The sequence below is a fragment of the Carcharodon carcharias genome, chromosome 6, assembly GCF_017639515.1.
Source record: "Carcharodon carcharias isolate sCarCar2 chromosome 6, sCarCar2.pri, whole genome shotgun sequence".
Lineage (NCBI taxonomy): Eukaryota > Metazoa > Chordata > Chondrichthyes > Lamniformes > Lamnidae > Carcharodon > Carcharodon carcharias.
Genome location: NC_054472.1, coordinates 125,365,687 through 125,388,890, shown reverse-complemented (window position 1 = coordinate 125,388,890; position 23,204 = coordinate 125,365,687). Strand labels below are relative to the sequence as shown.

The 23,204-nt window shown below is 41.9% G+C and overlaps 1 protein-coding gene across 3 annotated transcripts; it reads left to right on the top strand.

Annotated features, from left to right (window-relative positions):
* Positions 1 to 95: 95 nt before the first annotated feature.
* zfand1 (zinc finger, AN1-type domain 1) lies at positions 96 to 21,576 on the top strand. Of its 3 annotated transcripts, none has more exons than XM_041190514.1 (8): positions 96 to 171; positions 9,501 to 9,543; positions 9,686 to 9,725; positions 12,886 to 13,010; positions 13,092 to 13,183; positions 14,222 to 14,340; positions 17,560 to 17,715; positions 21,213 to 21,576. In XM_041190514.1, the coding sequence occupies exons 1-8, from the start codon at positions 117 to 119 to the stop codon at positions 21,381 to 21,383; spliced, it is 801 nt and encodes a 266-aa protein (XP_041046448.1). In that variant the 5' UTR covers positions 96 to 116; the 3' UTR covers positions 21,384 to 21,576. The 3 variants fall into 3 exon arrangements, with proteins under 3 accessions (XP_041046448.1, XP_041046447.1, XP_041046449.1); XM_041190513.1 differs by having other exon boundaries at positions 14,222 to 14,346; XM_041190515.1 differs by lacking the exon at positions 17,560 to 17,715.
* Positions 21,577 to 23,204: the final 1,628 nt, after the last annotated feature.

Here is a 23,204-nt window from a genome sequence, read left to right as displayed (position 1 = left end):
AAAGCTGCTGTCGGGGGCGGGTCCGGCTCCAGACAAACTGGGGCTCGCTTCCGGCCCAGCAGTTGTCACTCAGCCAAGGGGGCGGGGGCGGGGGCGGGCCCGGGGCCGAAGGTAAAATGGCGGAGTTGGAAGTCGGGCAACAATGTGTGGTGCAGCATTGTCGACAGTTAGGTAGGAACCTGGGTGGGGCGTTGCAAACATCGCCCACCAAAGTTTTACTATAACAGAAACAGAATTACCTGGAAAAACTCAGCAGGTCTGGCAGCATCGGCGGAGAAGAAAAGAGTTGACGTTTCGAGTCCTCATGACCCTTCGTCAGAACTTGAGTTCGAGTCCAAGAAAGAGTTGAAATATAAGCTGGTTTAAGGTGTGTGTGTGGGGGGCTGAGAGATAGAGAGACAGAGAGGTGGAGTGGGGGTGTGGTTGTAGGGACAAACAAGCAGTTTGATATTTGATAAGACAAAGAAGCAGATCATCAAAAGATGTCAACGACAATAGTACAACAGAACACATAGGTGTTAAAGTTAAAGTTGCTGATATTATCTAAACGAATGTGCTAATTAAGAATGGATGGTAGGGCACTCAAGGTATAGCTCTAGTGGGGTTTTTTTATAATGGAAATAGGTGGGAAAAGGAAAATCTTTATAATTTATTGGAAAAAAAAGGAAGGGGGAAACAGAAAGGGGGTGGGGATGGGGGAGGGAGCTCACGACCTAAAGTTGTTGAATTCAATATTCAGTCCGGAAGGCTGTAAAGTGCCTAGTCGGAAGATGAGGTGTTGTTCCTCCAGTTTGCGTTGGGCTTCACTGGAACAATGCAGCAAGCCAAGGACAGACATGTGGGCAAGAGAGCAGGGTGGAGTGTTAAAATGGCAAGCGACAGGGAGGTTTGGGTCATTCTTGCTACTATGTCATTTCAAAAACTGTGATGGGAATTTTCTTCAATTGTTTTAAGCTGAAGTCCGGTCTCCTCGAAGTAGATGAATATCACCCGCCTACATCCGTGATTCCTCTGACACCTTACGTCACATCAACAATTTCCAGTTCCCTGGCCCCAACCGCTTCCTCTTCACCATGGACGTCCAATCCCTCTACACCTCCATCCCCCACCAGGATGGTCTGAGGGCCCTTAGCTTCTTCCTCGAACAGACGCCCAAACAATCCCCATCCACCACTACTCTCCTCCGTCTGGCTGAACTTGTTCTCACGCTGAACAATTTCTCCTTCAACTCCTCTCACTTCCTCCAAATAAAAGGTGTGGCTATGGGTACCCACATGGGCCCCAGCTATGCCTGTCTCTTTATGGGGTATGTGGAACATTCCTTGTTGCAGTCCTACTCCAGCCCCCTTCCACAACTCTTTCTCCGGTACATCGATGATTACTTCGGTGCCGCTTCATGCTCTCGTCGGGACTTGGAAAAGTTTATTAATTTTGCTTCCAGTCTCTACCCCTCCATCATTTTCACGTGGTCCATCTCTGACACTTCCCTTCCCTTCCTTGACCTCTCTGTCTCAATCGCTGGTGATAGACTGTCCACCAATATCCATTACAAACCCACCGACTCCCACAGCTATCTCGACTACAGATCCTCACACCCCGCTTCCTGTAAGGACTCCATCCCATTCTCTCAGTTCCTTCGCCTCCGTCGCATCTGTTCCGATGATGCTACATTCAAAAACAGTTCCTCTGACATGTCCTCCTTCTTCCTTAACCGAGGTTTTCCACCCACGGTCGTTGACAGGGCCCTCAACCGTGTCCGGCCCATCTCCCGCGCATCCGCCCTCACGCCTTCTCCTCCCTCCCAGAAACATGATAGGGTCCCCTTTGTCCTCACTTATCACCCCACCAGCCTCCGCATTCAAAGGATCATCCTCCGCCATTTCTGCCAACTCCAGCATGATGCCACCACCAAACACATCTTCCCTTCACCCCCCTTATCGGCATTCCGTAGGGATCGCTCCCTCCGGGACACCCTGGTCCACTCCTCCATCACCCCCTACTCCTCAACCCCCTCCTATGGCACCACCCCATGCCCACGCAAAAGATGCAACACCTGCCCCTTCACTTCCTCTCTCCTCACCGTCCAAGGACCCAAACACTCCTTTCAAGTGAAGCAGAATTTCACTTGCATTTTCCCCAACTTAGTCTACTGCATTCGTTGCTCCCAATGTGGTCTCCTCTACATTGGAGAGACCAAACGTAAACTGGGCGACCGCTTTGCAGAACACCTGCGGTCTGTCCGCAAGAATGACCCAAACCTCCCTGTCGCTTGCCATTTTAACACTCCACCCTGCTCTCTTGCCCACATGTCTGTCCTTGGCTTGCTGCATTGTTCCAGTGAAGCCCAATGCAAACTGGAGGAACAACACCTCATCTTCCGACTAGGCACTTTACAGCCTTCCGGACTGAATATTGAATTCAACAACTTTAGGTCGTGAGCTCCCTCCCCCATCCCCACCCCCTTTCTGTTTCCCCCTTCCTTTTTTTTTCCAATAAATTATAAAGATTTTCCTTTTCCCACCTATTTCCATTATTTAAAAAAAACCCCACTAGAGCTATACCTTGAGTGCCCTACCATCCATTCTTAATTAGCACATTCGTTTAGATAATATCAGCAACTTTAACTTTAACACCTATGTGTTCTATTGTACTATTGTCGTTGACATCTTTTGATGATCTGCTTCTATCACTGCTTGTTTGTCCCTACAACCACACCCCCCTCCCCCGCCCCACCTCTCTGTCTCTCTATCTCTCCGCCCCCCACACACACACCTTAAACCAGCTTATATTTCAACTCTTTCTTGGACTCGAACTCAAGTCTTGTCGAAGGGTCATGAGGACTCAAAACGTCAACTCTTTTCTTCTCCGCCGATGCTGCCAGACCTGCTGAGTTTTTCCAGGTAATTCTGTTTTTGTTTTGAATATCACTCATTGTTCTGCTAGGACTGTGAAGATGATTAGGGCTGAGGGAGTCTATTAAAACTCATCCACCGGAATGAGTTTAATGAGCACTCTCTAAACTCCAATGTGGGTATTATGCTTTTAAATATTTCCAGGGCTTTCACCTTCAATGTTTTATCTGGAAGTCGGTTCACTCGGTCGTAATTTAAAGTACTGATGTGGACTCGAAACGTTAACTGTGTTCCTCTCCACAGATGCTGTCAGACCTGCTGAGTTTTTCCAGCTATTTTTGTTTTTGTTTCATAATTTAAAGTAGTTTTCCAGTTTTGTCCTTTCGTTTACAATCTTGCATATTTCTATAACACCAGCTGTTGGATGCCCCTTCTAGGCGTAAAGCCCAATTTGCTGCACTGCCTACAGTGATTGGTGCTCAAACTATGGCCTGATCAATTTTGCCCATGAAGTTTAAACATTTTATTGGTTTGTTGATTGCTACACCATATTGATTATGTAGTATAAAGGTATGGCACATATAGGGTTAATGTGGGACTGAGTACAGTACTGCCCGCACATAATCCATACCCAGAGTCAGTCCAGTATTGGACAGAACCAGTGAGCATGGAGATAGCTCCTAGCTTGTTCCCTTTATGTGTTTTTGTAAATAGTTCTAAGAGTCCATAAAGTCTTACAGTTAATCCATGACTACGAAGACTTCTTCAGACCTACTGAACTAATACCCTACAACAGATGAAGCATTTTATTTTTAAAGACTCCTAGGCGTTTTTCAGCTTTACCCTTAGCTATTTCAAAACTTCATAGAGTCAGCTGCTGGGAGTTTGGTGAGTGAGAGAGTTAGGCAAAGGAGATGCGCCTTTTCTTTTTCTACCTTTTTTAGATTCTTCCTTTGTTACAAGGGAAGAAGCTGATTGTTGAGTAACTAGTAGGTTATTCTGTAATAAGTAGTTTGTAAAGTTAAAGTACAGCAGGGCAGCTCAGCCGAGTGGAATGTGCCTCTTGTGGCATGCGAGAAGTCATGGATGCGCCACGTATCCTAGACAAACACATCTGCAGGACAAGTCACTGGATGCCGAAGCTTTGGCTCCAGGTTTCGGAACTCCAGGGGTGGCTCAAGTCACTGTGGTGCATCTGTGAGGCAGAGAACTATGTGAATAGCATGCTTAGGGGGATGGTCACACAGCAGGTTAAGAGCTTGGAAGTAGAGCGTGAATGGGTGATTGTCAGACAGGTAGTGCAGGAGACTCCTGAATCAGTCTGACTCGCTAACCAGTTTTCCATTTTGGATACTGGTGAGGGCAATGGTTCCTCAGGAGTGGAGCATGAGCCAAGTCCATGACACCACAGGTGGCTCAACTGCTCAGAATGGAGAAAGAAGAGTGGAAGAGCAATAGTGATGGGGAATTCATTAGGGGAACATAGAGGCGTTTCTGTGGCTGTAGATGTGACACCAGGGTGATGTGTTGCCACCCTGGTGCCAGGGTCAAGGATGTCAGAGTGGCTGCAGGACATTCTTTTGGGGAAGGGTGAACAGCCAGAGGTCGTGGTCCACATTGGTACCAACCATGTAGATAGGAAGAGGGATGAGGGCCTGAAAGCAAATTTTAGGGAGTTATGAAAAAAATTTAAAAAGCTGGATCTCAAAAGTAGTAATCACAGGATTACTCCCAATGCCACATGCTAGTGAGCGTAGGAATAGGAGGATTGAGCAATTGAACGCGTGGCTGGAGAATTGGTGTAGGAGGGAGGGAGGGAGATTTTGGAATTGGGATTGGTTCTGGGGCAGGTGGGACTTAGTACAAGATAGACAGGTTGCACCTTAACAGGACTAACATCCTCACAGGAAAATTTGCTAGTGCTGTTGGGGAGAGTTTAAACTAGATTGGCAGCAGGATGGGAACCTGAGAGTGAAAATTCAGGTTGGAGGGAAGCAAAACTGGTATCAGGAAGTTGAAAAGTAGTAAACAAAATTAGAAGGCAGATGAAGCGAAGGTGAGCATCAAATAGGATCAGAATGTGGAATAACATTAAAAGACAAAGTTAAGGGCATTCTATCAAAACACACACAGCATTTGCCATAAAGTAGTTGATTTGAAGGCACCAGTAGAGATAAATGGGTATGACTTAATTGCCATTACAGCCTGACTGAATGTTCAAGGATATTTGTCATTTAGGAAGGACAGGTAAAAAGAGGTGGGGTAATGCTGTTAACAAGGAACGAGGTCACTACATGAGTGAAAGAGGATTTTAGATCGAAGGATCGAGATGTAGAATCAGTTTGGAAGGAGCTAAGAAACAGCAAGGAGCAGCAAACATTGGTGGCAGTTATATGTTTGATGGCAGATATGCCATCAAAGGTAGTGGTAATGTTAGGCACTTCTCAGTCAGGAAATTAGAGCAACATGTAACATGGGCAATACAGTAATAATGGGTGGCTTCAATTTACATATAGACTGGGTAAACCTAATTGGCACTGATATTATGGATGATGAATTCCTGGCATGTGTATGAGGTGGTTTTCTGGACAAATACATTGAAGAACCAACTAAGGATCGGGCTATTTTATATTTACTGTTATGTAATGAGAAAAGTTTAGTTAATAACCTTGCTGTAAAGAGGCCTTAAGGAAATAGTGACCATAATATGATGGTGTTTTACATTAAGTCTGAAAGTGATGTAGTTCATTCTGAAACTAGGATTTAAAGTCTGAACAAGGAAAACTGTGAAGGTACGAGGGGCAAGTTGGTTATGGTGGATTGGGAAAATGCACTAAAAATTTGACAGTAGACACGAAATGGCTAGTATTTAAAGAAGTATTACATGGTCTATAAAAATACATCCCTCTAAGACACAAAAACCCAACAGGATAGGTGAACCAACTGTGGCTAACAAAAGAATTTAGGTCAAAGGAAATGGCTTATAAGTTTATCAGGAAAGGTGGTAAACTGAAGGATTGGGAGCAATTTAAAATCTAGCAAAGGATAACTAAGAAACTGATAAAGAAAGGGAAAAGAGAATATGAATGCAAGTTCGTGAGAAACCTAAAGATAGAGTGTAAAAATTTCTTTAGATATGTGAAAGTGAAAAGATTAGCAAAGTCAAATTAAGGTGGAGACAGGAGAATTTATAATGGAGGATAGGGAAATGGTAGAGAAACTAAACAATTTTGTTTGTCTTCAAGAAGGAAAATACAGAAAATCTCCTAGGAAACTAAGTGACTTGTGAAAATGAGGAACTGAAAGAATTTAGTATTAATAAAGAGGTTGCACTCAAAATTAATTGGCTTGAAGTTTGATAAATCCCCTGAACCTGATGAGCTACATTCCAGAGTCCTGAAGGAGGTGGCTATAGAGATAGCAGATGCATTGGTGGTCATCTTTCAAAATTCTATGGATTCTGGAAAGGTTCCTGCTGACTGGAAAGTAGCAAACATAACCCTGCTATTTAAGAAGGGAGGGAGAAAACTGAGAACTACAGACTTGTTAGTTTGATGTCAATAGTAGGGAAATTGTTAGAATCTATTTACAAAAGGATGTGATAACTAGACACTTAGAAAATAATGATACGAATGGGCAGAATCAACATAGATTTATGAAAGGGAAATCATGTTTAACAACCTGTTGAAGTTTTTTTGAGGATATTACTTGTAGCACAGATAAAGGAGGACCATTGGATGTGGTGTATTTGGATTTTCAGAAGGCTTTCTTTAAGGTCCCACACAGGTGGACGTAAACAAAATTAGAGCACATGGGATTGGGGGTAATATACTGCTATGGTTTGAGAATTGGTTAACAGATAGAAAACAGAGCGGGAATAAATGGTTCATTCTCAGGAGGGTGGCAGGCTGTTACTGGTGGGGTACCACAAGGATCAGTGCTTGGACCACAGCTGGTCACAATCTATATAAATGACTTGGATGTGGGGACCAATTGTAATATTTCCAAATTTGCTGGTGACACAAAACTAGGTGGGAATGTAAGTTGTGAGGGGGATGCAAAGGGGCTTCAAGGGGACTCGTACAGGCTAAGTAAACAGGCAAGAACATGGCAGATGGAATGTGATGTGAATAAGTGTGAAGTTATCCACTTTGGTAGAAAAAACAGAAAGGTAGAATGTTTCTTAAATGGTGAGAGGTTGGAAAGTGTTGATGTTCAAAGGGACCTGAGTGTCCTTATTCAAGAGTCACTAAAAGTTAGCATGCAGGTGCAGCAAGCAATTAGGAAGGCAAATGGTTAGTTAGTCTTCATCACAAGGAGATTTGAGTACAGGAGTAAAGATATCTTGCTGCAGTTGTACAGAGCTTTGGTGAGACTGCACCTAGAGTTTTGTGTACAGTTTTGATCTCCTTATCTAAGGAAGGATATATGTTCCATGAAGGGAGTGCAACGGAGGTTTACCAAACTAACCCGTGGGTTGGCAGGATCCTCTTAAGAGGAGAGATTTAGGAAACTGGGCCTGTATTTTCCAGATTTTTGAAGAATGAGAGGTTATCTAATTGAAACGTACAAAATCCTTATGTGATAGGATAGATGTAAATAGGTTGCTTACCCTGATTGGTGAGGCTAGAACCAAAGGACATAATCTCAGAATAAAGGACTGGCCATTCAGGACTGAGATGAGGAGGAATTTCTTTACTCAGAAGGCAGTGAATTTTTGGAATTCTCTACCCCAGAGGACTGTGAAAGCTCAATCATTGAGCATGTTCAAGACAGAATTTGATAGCTTTTGGGACTCTAATGATTTCAAGGCATATGGAGAAAGCGCAGGAAATGGATGATCAGCTGTAATCTAATTGAATGGCGGAGCAGGCTTGAAGGGCTGAATGGCCTACTCCTGTTCATATGTTCTTAAAACTAGTGATTATTTGTGTTGCCTGTTTTACTTTCAATGCATGGTACCCTGCATCTGCATTTATTAAACTTCATTTGACATTGTGACTATTTACAAGTTTTTAACCAGCTTATTTTATAATTTCTATGCTGGCTCCTCTAATTCCTCTGCTCCTCCTAGTTTGGTATTGTCTGCAATTTTGACTAATTTATAATAAAAACAAGAAGTGCTAGAAAAACTCACCAGGTCTGGCAGCATCTGTGGAGAGTGAAACAGAGTTAATGTTTCAAGTCCAATCTGACTCTTCTCGGGAAGTGTGTTAATTTGAAATGTTAACCCTGTTTCTCTCTCCACAGATGCTGCCAGATCTGCTGAGTTTTCTGTTTTTATTTTAGATCTCCAGCATCTGCAGTATTTTGCTTCTATTATATTGACTAATTTGTGTTGGGTTTCTAAGTCTAAGTCATTGATGTAAATTAGATGTAGTAGTGGTCTAAGCAATAATCCTTGGGACACCTCATTCAGTACTCTTACCACCTGGTCAGTGTTAACTGTTATTTTCTACCCTTCAGCTAATTTTTATAATCCATAACCCAAGATTCAGCCAGAATCCTTACAGTTTGAAATTTAATAATACCTTTTCAAGCAAAATTTTATCAGATTCCTTCTGGAAGTCTAGATGCAGCACTTCTGTTGAGATTACCATAATCCTTTTGGGATGTTACATCCTCAATCCCCTTCTGAACCTATGTTGATTACTACTAATTAATTAAATCTCTGTAATAATAATTTAATTTATGCACAATTGAAATAAATTCCCATGTTTCTATAGCTGCTTGAGGCTGTTGGCCATTTTGAATCTGGTTGCTACTTTGGTCTGTTTCTACTGGAATATTGTTTTCCCTCATGTTGAGTGACTCCTTCGTATTGTCAATGGCTCACAAATCTCCTCCCTAGTCTCCTTTAGCATTTAGATGAATAATTGTTTGACCCTAATAATTTTTTAAGCCCTTTTACCTTGTTAGAAACTTCCATCTTTTAAACTGAATTCATTCGTTTTTACTGTGATTGAGGATGATGTTGCTCATTATTTCCCTGTGATTACTTAGAGGAAAAAGTAATTCAGAAAAGTTCATGGTGTTTTCATTAAGTTAAAACTAATCATTTTGTGGTTGATGACCTCAGGGATGCCACAAGTTCCTTTTTTGTGCTTTGAGCTCTTTATAAATGCCAGGTGGAGATGAGCTGTCCCTCTCGTAGCTTCTCCAATAATCCTGTATCCCTCCTGCTAGATTATATTTGATTTTAATAAGCGGTTAAAAAAAAAAGATGCAAGTCCCAGGTAGTGAGGGGAAATTACCATCTAAATGTCACCACATTAGTAGAAACTCCAATACCAGATAGGAATGCAGTGGTGTGCTTTTGTCCGCATTTCTGTGCATACATACGATCCCAAGCAAGTATATATATTTGTCTACAAGACTATGAATTTATAAAGTATGTTTATTAAACTTTTTTTTTTACTGGTAATTTGATGCCAAAATCAGACTAATTATGTTGTTAAATGATCATTAACCTTATGGTAATATTTGTGGGTCCATTTTGAACTTGGAGAACTAACTTTATTTTTCTCATCAGTATAATTGTCAAATAGCCATTCCTGGCAAGCAATAAAGTAATTTTAAGTGAATAACAAATATGCTATCAAAATTGCTCAGTTTTGTTAAACTAACTAGCATTCTCCCCCTTTTCAGATTTTCTGCCATTTGTTTGTGATGGGTGTTCAGGAATTTACTGGTACAGTATTATTCATCGAAATAAGCTACAATTTTTACTAGGAAAACAAGCTCTATATGTCTAACATAATTTCTCTTACTATTTGCAAACTCTCTTTAAGTATTGCATTTGGTATACCACGTATATTGTTTCTTTTCTTTAGCCTTGAACATAGAAGTAAAGATGCTCATCATTGTTCTGGGGTGAGTTTTTGTAGATAAAACATGTGCATGTAGTACTTTATGCCTTTTTAAAAAAATAATATGGACTTATAGATGGGTCATTTTCCCTGTTTAAATGGATCACAAATAATGGTTTGTCTTGTGCTGCAGGACTCACTTGGAACGTTCCAGACAATTGAGTGATTATTTTTGGCAATACTTGTTTCTGAATGCAATTGTTTTAACTCTGTTACAATGTTTTATTGTCCCTTTTTTATTAGGAAATCTAATTCTCATTTTCCATTGTGATTTAACAGGAAAATTCCACATGTACATCTCCTAATGGGTACTGCATCAAATATTTGTTATAAAGCCGAGAGCTTATTATCTATTTTCTAACTTGCTGACATATAATGCAGGATGTGAGAAACATTTTTTCCATTAAAAAGATTTCCACTTTAAAACTTCCGTCGCCTAGCTTGAAATTACCTGTATCTGTCCCATATATCCTATGTAGTTCTATATGACAAAAATTAGCAACTTTAATGGTGGAGGAAACATAAGTAATGTTATCCTTATAAACATGGCAATTTGAACTGGAAAACTGAAATAGAGAAAAAAAAAACTTTTTATAATGTGTATACAACCATCTACAGGATGTATTATGGTTAACTCACCAATGTTCCTTTGACAACACCCACCTCCCCAGGGAAAAAATGGCAATCTCATGTGATCACCATAATCTCCAAGCCACACTGGCTTGGACCTGTAACTCTTTTCTTGCATTAAGATAAAAGCAAAATACTGCAGATGCTGGAAATCTGTAACAAAAACAGAAAATGCTGGTAAAACTCAGCAGGTCTAACAGCATCTGTAGAGAGAAAGACAGAGTTAAAGTTTCGAGTCTGTATGACCCTTCAGAGCTAAAGAGAAGTAAAAATGTGATAAAATTTATACTGTTTAAGGGGGGTGGAGCAGGTGAAGCTGGATAGAAGATCGCAATAGGTGGAGGCAAAGGAGAGATTGCTAAAGATGTCACAAACAGAAGTACAAAGGGGTGTTAATGGTAGTGGTACTGGCTATAGGAGGTGCTGATAGTGGCATTAAGGTCAGAAAGCAGAATCTGATAGCAGGACAACACTCTGGAAAGAACAACATGAACAAGTGACAGATGGCCCTGGTGGAGGTGCGGTAGGGGGAGTGGACGGTGGTGGGAAAAAAGTTTGAAAATAGGATAAAAGGTGGGGATAAAACAATGAATAAAAATGAAAATAAATAAAGATAAAAATAAGTGGATAAAAAAATAAGAATTTTAAAATTAAAATGAATATTGAAAAAGGATTGAGGAGAGAGTTCATGGTCTGAAGTTATTGAACTCGGTGTTAAGTCTGGAAGGCTGTAAAGATGAGATGCTGTTCCTCCAGTTTACGTTGGGCTTCACTGGAACATTGCAGCAAGCCAAGAACAGACATGTGGGCATGAGAGCAGGATGGTGTGTTGAAATAGCTGGCGACAGGAAAGTCTGGGACATGCTTGTGGACAGACCGAAGGTGTTCCGCAAAGTGGTCACCCAGTCTGCGCTTGGTGTCTCCAATGTAGAGAAGACCGAATGCAGTAGACCAAATTGAAGGAGGTGCAAGTGAAGCATTGCTTCACCTGAAAGGAGTGTTTAGGCCCTTGGATAGTGAGGAGGGAGAAGGTAAAGAGGCAGGTGTTGCACCTTCTGCGATTGCATGGGAAGGTGCTGTGGGAGGGGAATGAGGTGTTGGGCATGATGGAGGAATGGTCCAGGCTGTCCCAGAGGGAACATTCCCTATGGAATGCTGTCAGGGTGGGTGAAGGGAAGATGTGTTTGGTGGTGGCATCATGCTGCAGTTGGCAGAAATGGCGGAGGATGATCCTTTGACTGTGGAGGCTGGTGGGGTGAAAAGTGAGGACAAGTACCTCATTCTGCTTTCTGACCTTAAAGCCACCATCAGCACCTCCTTTAGCCATTAGCATTAAAACCCCTTTGTCCTTTTGTTCATGACATCTTTGTTAATCTCTCCTTTGCGTCCACCTATCACTGGCTTTTTATCCAGCTTCACCTGCTCCACCCCCCTTAAACAGCATAAATTTCATCACATTTTTTACTTCTCTTTAGCTCTGAAGAAGAGTCATATGGACTCGAAACGTTAACTCTGTCTTTCTCTCCACAGATGTTGTAAGACCTGCTGATATTTTCCAGCATTTTCTGTTTTTGTTTCTATTCTTGCATTGTTGCTGAGTCAATATACTAATACATTTTGTGCAAGCGTCATGAACATGAGGACTGTAAAGATTGAAAGGAACCTTTGAAAGGAACCATTAACACCTCAAGGCAGATAGGGATGGACAATAAGTGCAGCTTTCAGCATCTCTTGTGTCGCAGAAAGAAAAAGCCGGAACATATGAACACTCTAATTACTGACTTAATTGAGACCGACAGAGACAAAGGCAGACAGAGACAATCTCCAGAGATACACTTGAAAGGAGTATCATATTCATACAGAACCAAATTTGATGTTTGCCTAGATATTTTAGTAAGTCACAAACCAATGTTACCAGATATGGACTACCCACTTCTTAACCTCACAGCTGATAGACACCAGGACACTACCAGTGAGTCAAATTATCAATATATTTCTTTTCTGCCAAAAGCTCAGTTTCCCTGACCCCATAGTGATGCAAGATCAAAGGATCTCTTACCATGCTGCAAAACCCCAGCTGGTCTACTTCAAGCTCTGCAATTCTCCTTCCAGTTTTCCCAAAGCTTTGAACTATCCTCTAGTGCTAAAAAAGCCTGATACTGCTAAACTCATTCCCTCTGCCTAGTATTGCTAATTATCAGTTATCTTGCTCTAATTGATGTATTTTTGTATATTATGTAGATTTTGTTTTAAGGTATAAAAATTAAATGCTTTGATAAAATATATAATATATTATTAGTTTTCACAAACTAACAGATATGAAATATACCATTGCACCAAAAACAAACTCCCAGCATATAATTTAGCAAAACAGAAATTAAAATTATTCATTTAATCAGTGGTAATAATGCTCTTACCTACATGTTGTAATCACACCTATTCATTGTGAGCAACAGAAGGAGAGATCTGCAGATAACATTTAAGAGTGCTAAAGAATGGAGTTCAATATTTAAAGTCTGCAATTCAAATTTCAGGTATGTTCAAGAAAACCAGTGAAATCTGAAGGAACCTCTTCTTACAAATGTACATACAAAAGCTGCAAGACAAAAGAACTCTTGCCAATAATTTGCTTGCATTGTGAGAAAAACTTTTGTCTGGGGTGAGTCCTTGTGTAGGCTGAATTCTTGATACTGGTGTTGGTTGAGATTTGCACTTTAGAATGTTGATGTTTCTGTTCCAGGCATCGGCACCAGTCAGACCATAATTGTGAAAAACAAGAAGTGCCAAAATCACGCTTGGTTGTCCCACAGCAAGTAGTTAAAGAGACTGTTGGCAAGTACTGCATTCCCTTTCATAAACAGCATAACCTTTCTATTGATTCTGACCTGGCTACTGATAAATTCATATTTGGAGTGTAATCAAATACACATAAACAGAAGTTAGCTTAGTTTAAAAACTAAAATTACAATAATAAATTGTGCGTTCCCTGTAGTAGAACAGGAAATTATTAGAATTTTGTGGATATTGTTTTACTTATATGCTGATCCCTAATCAAAGGATAGGGCTAGACACTCCCTTTTCTAAAGGAACTGTAATCAGCTTTTGTGATATTAATGCAGATTAACACTTTCTTACCATTTTGGAGAAACATTTTACCTCTCCTAGCTGAGATCCTTAACTGACTGAATAGTTGAAGATAATCTTTCATGTACCACTCAGCAGCACAAAGCATCAACACCAAGTATAGCCTTATTTGTTCCCCTTCTTTACCATTATTATTAATAAATTATACAGTATGGACAGCTTCAGCTGGTAGCACCCGCGCCTCTGACCCTGGTTGTGGGTTCAAGTCTCACTCCAGGATTTAAGCATAAAAATCACTGAATGAGTGCTTCATTGTCAGTGTCTCCATTGCTCATTGTCACTCATCTTTTGGATGAGATATTAAACCAAGACCTCGTTTACCCTTTGGGGAGGACATAAAAGATCCTAACACGTTCTTTTAAAGAAGAACAGGGGAGTTATCCCCTGTGTCCTGGCTAAATTGCTCAGTCAACATCACAAAAGTAGATAATATGTCTGTAATTATATTTTTAATTGTGGGAGCTCACTGTGCAAATTGGCTGTCATGTTCCCTGCATTACAACAGTGACCACACTTCAGAAATACTTCATTAGTATTAGTACTCCTGCGGTCATCCAAAAGCAAGTCTTTTTTATGATATGTCTGTTGTGAGGATAGGTGACAGTAAGTTACATTTGCTCAGGAATAACCTTAATGATTTTGAATGGACAGGAAAAATGATTAGCTCGACAATTATTAATATTGCATTTGCCTTGTTTGCATTAAATTATTTTTTGAAATCAAAAGCTGAGAATGCAGTCCCACTGAAGAAAGGTAGAAAAGGAGCAAGGAACAGTGCAACGGCTGCAAAAGTAGCACTTATGAAGATGAAGCTGCATGCTGTTGGAGACAAGACCATACCACAGGTTAATGTCAGTCTATTTAATGTGAAATCTTCATTGAAGTTCCCTTAACCGGGGTAGTGCACGTTGTGATGGGTTTCCTATTTTTAAAATATCTTGAGGCTGATTTTAATCTCTACTGTACCTTCAAAACCGGTGCAGACAGAATGTTAAGATAGCCAGAAATCTTTCCCTGTGGGTCTCTTAATCATTCTGCATTCACGTTTTTGTGTGGGTTGGGCAGACAGCAGAAATAGGTGAGTTTCATAACATTTAAATGAGCAGTGAAGTGTATCATTTTAGATGTTGTGATTTAACTTAGTCGACAACATTATTACCCTTGTTCCTCATCATGTCCATAGCATCTCAGCATCCAAAACACACCATTTGAGTGTCAAAGCTTTTAAAGAAGCAATAGATGTTTTCTAAACATGTTACTTTATTAGTCCATTATGTGAAATAAAATTACTGTTACCATTCCCTATGTAATAAGTAAAAGGACTTTGTAGGTGGGATTTTGGTGACTGGTTTTGAAACATGGAAACACAGAAAATAGGAGCAGGAGTAGGTCATTTGGCCCTTCGAGCCTGCTCTGACATTCAGTATGATCATGGATGACCCTCCATCTCAACGCCATAATCTCCCGCTCTCCCCATACTCCTTGACGCCTTTAGAGTCCAAATTCCTGCACCATTGAATGACAGGTGTCCTTGTAGGAATTCATCAATATTTGGCCTAGTTAAAGGAAAAGGAAGAATGCAAGGATTGTAGGCAACACTGCACAGACAGAGCCTTGTGCTCCTAACTGAGTATACAGGCAAAGGCACTCGTCAAAGTTGCGATGTATGTGAAAGCAGTGTTCTGCCAAAGAAAGAGCAACAGTTATGTCACATGGGCAGTATAACCTTCAAACAGGATGTAGAACTGAATAGGTCAGGCTCGATGGAAGAACTGGGACTGGATCTTCTGAGCAGAGGCAGTGATGGTTGGATTGCAACTTTGCTTAAAAATTCCCCCTGAGTTGACGTTGCTATGTATTTGTACCGGGATCTTCTGAGTTTGACTTCCACAGAAATGTGCAATGCAGTGTCATTCGAGGGATTCAAGGTTTGTGGTGGGGGGGCGTGGTGGTTGCTTCAGGTTGGGTGGGGGGTGGGAGGGTGGTCAGGTTGGGTCTGGGGGTGGTCAGGGGAGTGATTAGGGCTTTTGGTTGTGTAATTACCCAAGATGTAGGACTAATATTTCCAAGTAAGTACCACAAAACTGTCCTAAGTCTCTGACTCTAGCTCACTGTTGGAGACATTAGCTGAGAGACCTGCGAGCAGTGAAATTGCCCATCAGAAGTTGAAATTTCCCGGGCAATTTCCGTGGAGTCCACATGAAGGTATTTCCAGAGGGGCCCGTTGCACACCTTAAGTCATATGTCCGATCTCTGGGGATCCAGAAATCAGAAGATCCCTGAGTATTTTTCAGTCTACTGTTTTCGTATGTTCATATCCTTGATGCACATATACTGCCTGCAGGGACTGTACAGCCTGTTTGCTGTAAAGCTCACTGCAGCCCAGGATCTTTGGACTGAGGATTCCTTTTAAGCTGCTACTGGGGATATTGATAACATCAGTCTGTAGTTCATACAAGGGAAAAGCAGATAACTTGTGTGTTGTGTACAGAGTATAAAATTTCATCATTTCCTTAATGGATAGCCAGAACTAGCAAGAAGGCCATGGACTTGCCCAAATTGTACAGTTTTCCGAAGTCCAGGACATGGTAGGTTGTACCAATTCTTCACTGAGGGGATACTGGCATATTTACCCAGAGCTTAGACTCGGTAGAAATACTTAGGACACAAGTACTGATTTTAAAATTTATTTTACTGTACTGTGATTTTATTTACTTCATTGTACTATTTAATACTAGAAGTTGCTTAAACTTGTTTTCTTGCTGTCTCTTAACAGTAAATGGATTTAAGCTGGTAACAGATAATTGGTTACAGAAGTGTGTTTAGCTGTTCTCTAATAAATTGCTTTTCCTGTGACAGCTGGACTATTGTGTAAATTAAGACACTATATATTGGAGCTGAGTGGCAAGAGATCAGTCTCAACTGCAGGAAGTCTAAGAGTTCAGCCACAGATAGAATTATTTTGGTTGGACATAAATTTTCATTTTCTATGATTTCAGTGTGAAGTGAGACAGCAGAGTTTGGTGCTAATGGGAGAGCAGACTAACACAATCTATATCTTTAAGTTGGAAACACAGATGGATGATAGTGCAGGGAACCCTTGGGGCATGTGAGCCATCATGGATATGAACATACGAAAAGGCAGATAGAAAAAGACCAGCTGGTTCACGTAGCCTGTCTCATTCAGTATTATATCATGATTTGGAAATATTGTTAATGGGTCAAAATCCTGAAACACCACACCCACCAACTATTGAAGTACCTTCACCAGATTCTAGTGGTTCACAAAGTGGACTCACCACTGTCGCCTTGAGGGTGATTAGGGATGGGTAATAAATGTTGGCGAAGAATTCACGTCCCATGAATGAATTAAAAAAGTCATGTTGCAACTAAGCCTCACAATTATCAATGCTCTCCACCCATGCGGTCATGTAATCTTGGCATAGCATAAAAGAAAAGATTTTTAAAAACCATAAGGCATTTCACAGAAAAAATAATTGTGAAATTCCTCTCAAACCCTCAGAAACAAATTCTAGGCGATGCGACCACAAGGTTAATCACCCTAAATCCTATCTACCTTTTGTATGCAGCAATATCTGCTTGCCCCCAGAAACTGGTCCAGCTCCTTTTTGAATATCTGCAGTGAATCTGCATCAGCATATTCCAATGGTCCATGTCCGTCAATGAGAAGAAAAATATTCTGACAACTAGCTTCGGTGTTTGGGTCATTTTTACACATCCCTTGTCTTTCTGAACTACAAGGACAAAGTCTAGTTCTTTCATCAGTTTAAATTGCTTCAATAAAATCACCCCAAAGTTGAAACTTTTTGAGTGAAGTGAATAGTAGATAGTTTTGATTCTCAGGCTAGAACTTTATTGGGGTTTTAACCACTAAATCTGTTGCAAATAAGATAAACTTTACAAAAGGAATCTATTCACAAGCCTGTGTATTCCTAGTTGTAAATCTGCAACAGAAACAGATGAAAAGTTACAGAAGTTAAGCTATTTTTCTCAAATGTACAAATAGCCACAAGTCATCACTGAACTGAAGTTGTTGTTTGCAGAACGAGCGAGTATTTTTTCAAGTTTTTTTGCCAAAAGGAAACAAAGAGAAAAGCAGATCGATGTTCTTCTGTTCCAAATGGAGTATTGGAAAAATGGTGGATAATGCAGCTTCACTGTTGAACCTTAGGAATGATAACAATATTTTGGCTTCTAAGGTAATGGTTGATTAAAACCAAGATGGTTTTGCCTTTACCTCCTGCATACATGTACCATTGTTGCTTTCACTTGTGGCTTATGTACGTAATTTAGCCAGCATTTGATACATTCATCTGTTTAGTATTGCTAATTCAGGTTTATCCACAGTTTCAAATAGGAAACTAAAAATAGAAAATAGTGCAATGGCTGGAACACGGTTGTACAATATTTCAGTATGATGACTATAAATGACATTCCCCTCTTAGTGTTAATTTCGACAGCAACAAATTGCATTTATATAGACCTTTTAACATTGTGAATCATCTTGCGACCTTTTATTTTGGCTGTTAATGCTTCAGTATGACATTGAACCTCATAAGGAGATATTAGGACAGGTGATTAGGTTGAGGAGTAAGCATCTTAAAGGACGAGAGAGAAGCAGAGAGATTTAGGTAATTCCAGAGCTTGGAGCCTTCATAGCTAAAGACACATGGACCCTAATGGAGGGGTGAGGGAAATTATGGAACCAATAAAACGATAATTGGAGGAAAATAGAGATCTTGTAGGGCTGGACAGATAAGGAGGGGTGTGACCATGGAAAGATTTGAACAGAAGGGTGAGAATTTTAAATTTGAGAAATTGTCAGACTGGAAGCCAATGTAAGTCAGCGGGCTCAGGGATGATGGATGAATGAGACTTAGGTGCAAGTTAGGATGCAGGCAGCAGAATTTTGGATGGACTAAAGTTTAAGGGTTAAACTTAAGAGGCTGATGAGGAAAACACTGAAATAGTTGCCTAGATCAGGCTTGCCCATCCCTTTCATGTGGGCGGCCACACTTAAATGTTTCTGACAAACTGGGTGGGGGTGTGGGACTGATGAGCAAACTTCGGAAAGATAAGGTTTGGCGCAACATTAAACAGGATTTTTTTTTAAATAAGTTGACGTTTCGAGTCCTCATGACCCTTCAACAGAACAGTTCTTTTGAAGGATCATGAGGACTCGAAACGTCAACTCTTTTCTTCTCCGCCGATGCTGCCAGACCTGCTGAGTTTTTCCAGGTAATTCTGTTTTTGTTTTGGATTTCCAGCATCCACAGTTTTTTGTTTTTATCTCTTTTTTAAATGCTGTATGAAAAGAAACAACTTACTGAGCAAAAAAAAAAGTCACAGCAATAAATAGATAATTTAAGAAAATGAGTAATAAATAAAGACAATCATTAGTGTGTGAAAGGATGAGTGAGTGTGTCCAGCTTACTCCCAGCTTCCAGATGCTCAGCCTCTCTCACTCTCGCCCACTGTGAGAGTGCCTGTTGGTATGTGGAGGCGAGGGTGAAAGCGCTCCCCCACACTCACACGTGCTCTGCACCCCCGCCCCCCACACACGCGCGCGCAGACTCTCTCTCTCTCTCTCCGCTCCGCCCGCACGCCGCCCTCCCCCCTTCTCTCTCACACGCGCTTGGCTTCACCCCCCCGCCCCACACACATGCGCTTGATTCCCTCAACCACCACACCCCACCACCCCTCTCATGCACTCGGTGGCCCTCCACCCTCTCTCACATGCACTCGCCCCTCTCTCTCTCTTTGGCGCTCAACCCACCCCCCACCTGCTCGGCCCCCCTTTAAAAGTGCTCAGTCCCCCCAGGCTTTCCCCCCCACCCCCCACACGATTTCGCCCCCACTTCTCTCTCTCTCATGCTCAGCTCTCCCCCCACCACCTCCTCACGTGCGCTTGCCTCTCTCTCTATTGCGCTCATCCCTCCCCTCATGCGTTGGGGGTCACCCTGACCCTCACACACGCACTCGCGTCTCTCTCTCGTGCTTCCGTGCTCTCCTCCCTCCCCCCTCCCCCCCTCTCTCCCTACCCCCCTCCCTCCCTCCCCCCCTCTCTCCCTCCCTCCCCCCCCCTCTCTCTCCCTCCCTCCCTCTCCCCCCCCCCCCCCCCCCCCCCCCCCCCCCCCTCTTTCTTTCTCTCTCTGGTCCCCCTCTCTCTCTTTCTTTCTTTCTCTGGTCCCTCTCTCTTTCTTTCTCTCTCTCTGGTCCCTCTCTCTTTCTTTCTCTCTCTCTGGTCCCTCTCTCTTTTCTCTCTCTCTCTCTCTCTCTCTGGTCCCTCTCTCTTTCTCTCTCTCTCTCTCTCTCTGGTCCCTCTCTCTTTCTCTCTCTCTCTCTTTCTCTCTAGTCCCTCTCTCTTTCTCTCTCTCTCTCTCTCTGGTCCCTCTCTCTTTCTCTCTCTCTCTCTCTCTCTCTGGTCCCTCTCTCTCTCTCTCTGGTCTCTCTCTCTCTCTCTGGTCCCTCTCTCTTTCTCTCTCTCTCTGGTCCCTCCCTCTTTCTCTCTCTCTCTGGTCCCTCTCTCTTTCTCTCTCTCTCTCTCTGGTCCCTCTCTCTTACTCTCTCTCTCTCTCTCTCTCTCTCTCTCTCTGGTCCCTCTCTCTTTTTCTCTCTCTCTCTCTGGTCCCTCTCGCTTTCTCTCTCTCTCTCTCTCTGGTCCCTCTCTCTTTCTCTCTCTCTCTCTCTCTCTGGTCCCTCTCTCTTTCTCTCTCTTTCTCTCTCTCTCTCTCTGGTCCCTCTCTCTTTCTCTCTCTCTCTCTCTCTGGTCCCTCTCTCTTTTTCTCTCTCTCTCTCTCTCTCTGGTCCCTCTCTCTCTCTGGTCCCTCTCTCTCTCTCCCTCCGGCCTCTCTCTCCCTCACACACATGCACTCACCAAACACGCCCTCAATGAGAAAATAGATATGCAAACGAGTGACACAAAAGTAAATACATTTTTAAAAACCAAAATGTTTTGATGAAGCAATGTAACATTACTGTTATTTTAAAGTAAAAAATATGATGAACAGTGGAGAGAAAAGATCCTGCAAAGATTTGCAAATGGGTTAAGATTGGCTGTACCATTAGATAGATAAATGAAACTTAAAGCTAATAAATGTAAGATGGGACATGCACAAATTCAATCCTATTTGTTGTTTACCTAAGGAGAATTTGGAAGTGACCTTGACACTGTAATAGACATAGCTGTTCTGTCAGCCTAACATAGCATTAGAAAATAGTAGAATAAAAGTCTAAAGAAGTTATGCTATGGCTTTACAAGAAATAAATGTTTTTAGTAGAAAGGATATAGAAAACAGCAACAAGACTGATCGCATGTGGAAGGGGGTTGAGCTAAATGGAAAGATTAATGAATCTAAAGTATGTTGTAGTTCAGCAAAATGTACATTGAGAGAGCACTGATTAAAATCTATAAAATATGAATGTATGTATGATAAACAGTACTTTAAAGTGTATTAAATTTAGGACTGGAGGACAAATGGAAATTAGTGAAGCTTAAATTTACAATAGCTATCAAGAAAACCATTTCTGCTCAGTGGAAATGTTTTGGAATAATCAAGCAAGGCGGTAAATTGAGAAATATTGAGGCTTTTTTATAGCTTCCATAATGAGACAGGTAATGTAGCATAGGGATACGCTTCAATGGGACAAATGTTTTGCCATCCTTGCTTCATTTTCTTTTTCTTTTATTCCCCAGAAACTGAGGCTGTGCCACAGTGAATCAGGAAGTGCATTGCCCATGGACCAAACTTTGGAATTGTGGATAGCAAATACTGACTACCCACTGATCAATGGAGGAATTATTATCCTTGAATATTTAGACAATGATTGTGTGAAATTAGAAAGCACAAACTCATACATGGAATGACAGTTTTAAAAATGAACAAACCCTAAATCACTGATTTTAATAGGAAAGTACTCTGAAGAAAATTTGTTCTGTTGATGCATTTCATGTATTTATAACCTTCTGAAAACGCTGTGTAAATAGTACAATCTTGTTATATTGCCAAACATATGTGATTATAATTAAATTTAATAAATTTAATTTGGAAACCTTAAAATTCTGTTCAGTGCCATTCTTACCTATTTGATGGGTGATTTTAGATGATGTTGAACGTTTACTCTATTTAGAGTTCAAAATGTGTTTTCAAAAATGATCTCTTCTAAATGTCACTTTTGCAATTTGTTTAGTCTATTTTTTAAATCCACTTTAGTTTCCCTCCTTTGCTATAGGGTACAATAAACTAATGATGGTACTGGATTAGCAACCCAGTGGTCATGAATCCTGGGAGAGAGTGGGCCCGGGAGTGGCTATGCAACGGTCCACCGCCCGCAATTGGACCCCGACCGTGATTTCACGCTGGCTGGCCAATTAACAGCCAGCCAGTGTGAATCATGTGCTGAAATGCTCAGCGCTGCCTGGGTGGGGTTGGGGGTGGGGAGGAGGGCGAGCGTGGAAGTCAGCGCATGCATGTGGTTGCGCTCAGTGAAAGCTCCTTGAAGGCACAGAGCTGCCCCCAGGGAGCTGAAGGTTTTTAACTTCATAAATAAAGAATTTAAAATTAAGGAAAACATGTCCCCGCTCTGTCACATAAGCAAGGACATGTTAAAAATGAGTTTTTGAAGTTTTTATTTTTTTTATCACTCTTGGAAACTTCATCCTGCCTGTGGATGAGGTTTCGCAAAAAAAAGCAAAGGCTGCTTGGCCTATTCGCATGCCAGCCAACCTTAAGGTTGGACGGACAGTGAAAAATTCGATTTAATTAATTTATTAATGGGCTTAACAGCCCTCTTAATTGTCGGCGGGCACGCTGCCGACTCCCATGTGCACCCGCTGACTCAAATATTGCGTGAGTGCGTGATGACGTCAGGATGTTCACCCGACATCATCGCATGCTATTTCATGTCCATGCGTGTCGGGAGTTTGCCCACACGCTGAGGTGAAAATTCAATCCTGGTCTTTTTCCTCAGAGCTTGGTTGAAGACTAAAACAAGTGAAGATGCAGCAAAGTATTCTTGTGGGAATTAATTCACTCTGTAGACAAAATGCAGGATTCTTTCTGGGGACCAGGCTTTGAGAGAGACGGAGGTCACAGGCAGGCTGCTACAGCCTAGAGTCCTGTTTTCTTGAGGTTAAACAGCAGCCAAAGCTGTATAATTAAAGTAATTCAAACACACTCGTCTCAGTCATGTGACAGGGTGGTTTTGGGTGGAGCCATTCAGCTAATGAGGCCCCTTGGTAAAATCCATTGGGGAGAATTTTCTCCCTGTCGGGAGGGCTGTTCGAGGCCAGCGTAGAGCCGATCGCCGCTAATGATCAGCTCCACGCTGCCATTTTACGTGGGCAGCCAATTAAAGTCTGCCCAGCATGAAACATGGATTCCAAGGATAGCAGGAATGGGTGGGCAGCAGTGTAATGACCGCCAGGTCCAATGGCAACCCGGCAGCCTGTTCAAATAGCGCGCAGGCAGCCTTGCAAAGGCTATGCATCATGGCAAACAGAAAAGCTCCCCACAGCACTGCCGGTGAGCAGGCCAGGCAGGAGGTAGGACAGCGGCGCACTGTGCCCCTCGTTTTTCTGACCAGTGCGTAGCTGCCCTCCTGGAGGAGGTGGCAGCACGGCGGGAGGTCCTTCCTCCTAGAGACAGGAGGAGGAGGCCTGCCCACCTGACCAAACGTGCCGGGGAGG

Bases quoted from the DNA above. Each gene is read 5' to 3' on its own strand.
- zfand1 (XM_041190513.1), top strand. From the start codon at position 117: ATGGCGGAGTTGGAAGTCGGGCAACAATGTGTGGTGCAGCATTGTCGA. The intron at 9,726-12,885 runs GTGAGTTTTTGT...TTCAAATTTCAG, and splicing joins ATGCTCATCATTGTTCTGGG to GTATGTTCAAGAAAACCAGT. The intron at 13,011-13,091 runs GTGAGTCCTTGT...TTTCTGTTCCAG, and splicing joins GAGAAAAACTTTTGTCTGGG to GCATCGGCACCAGTCAGACC.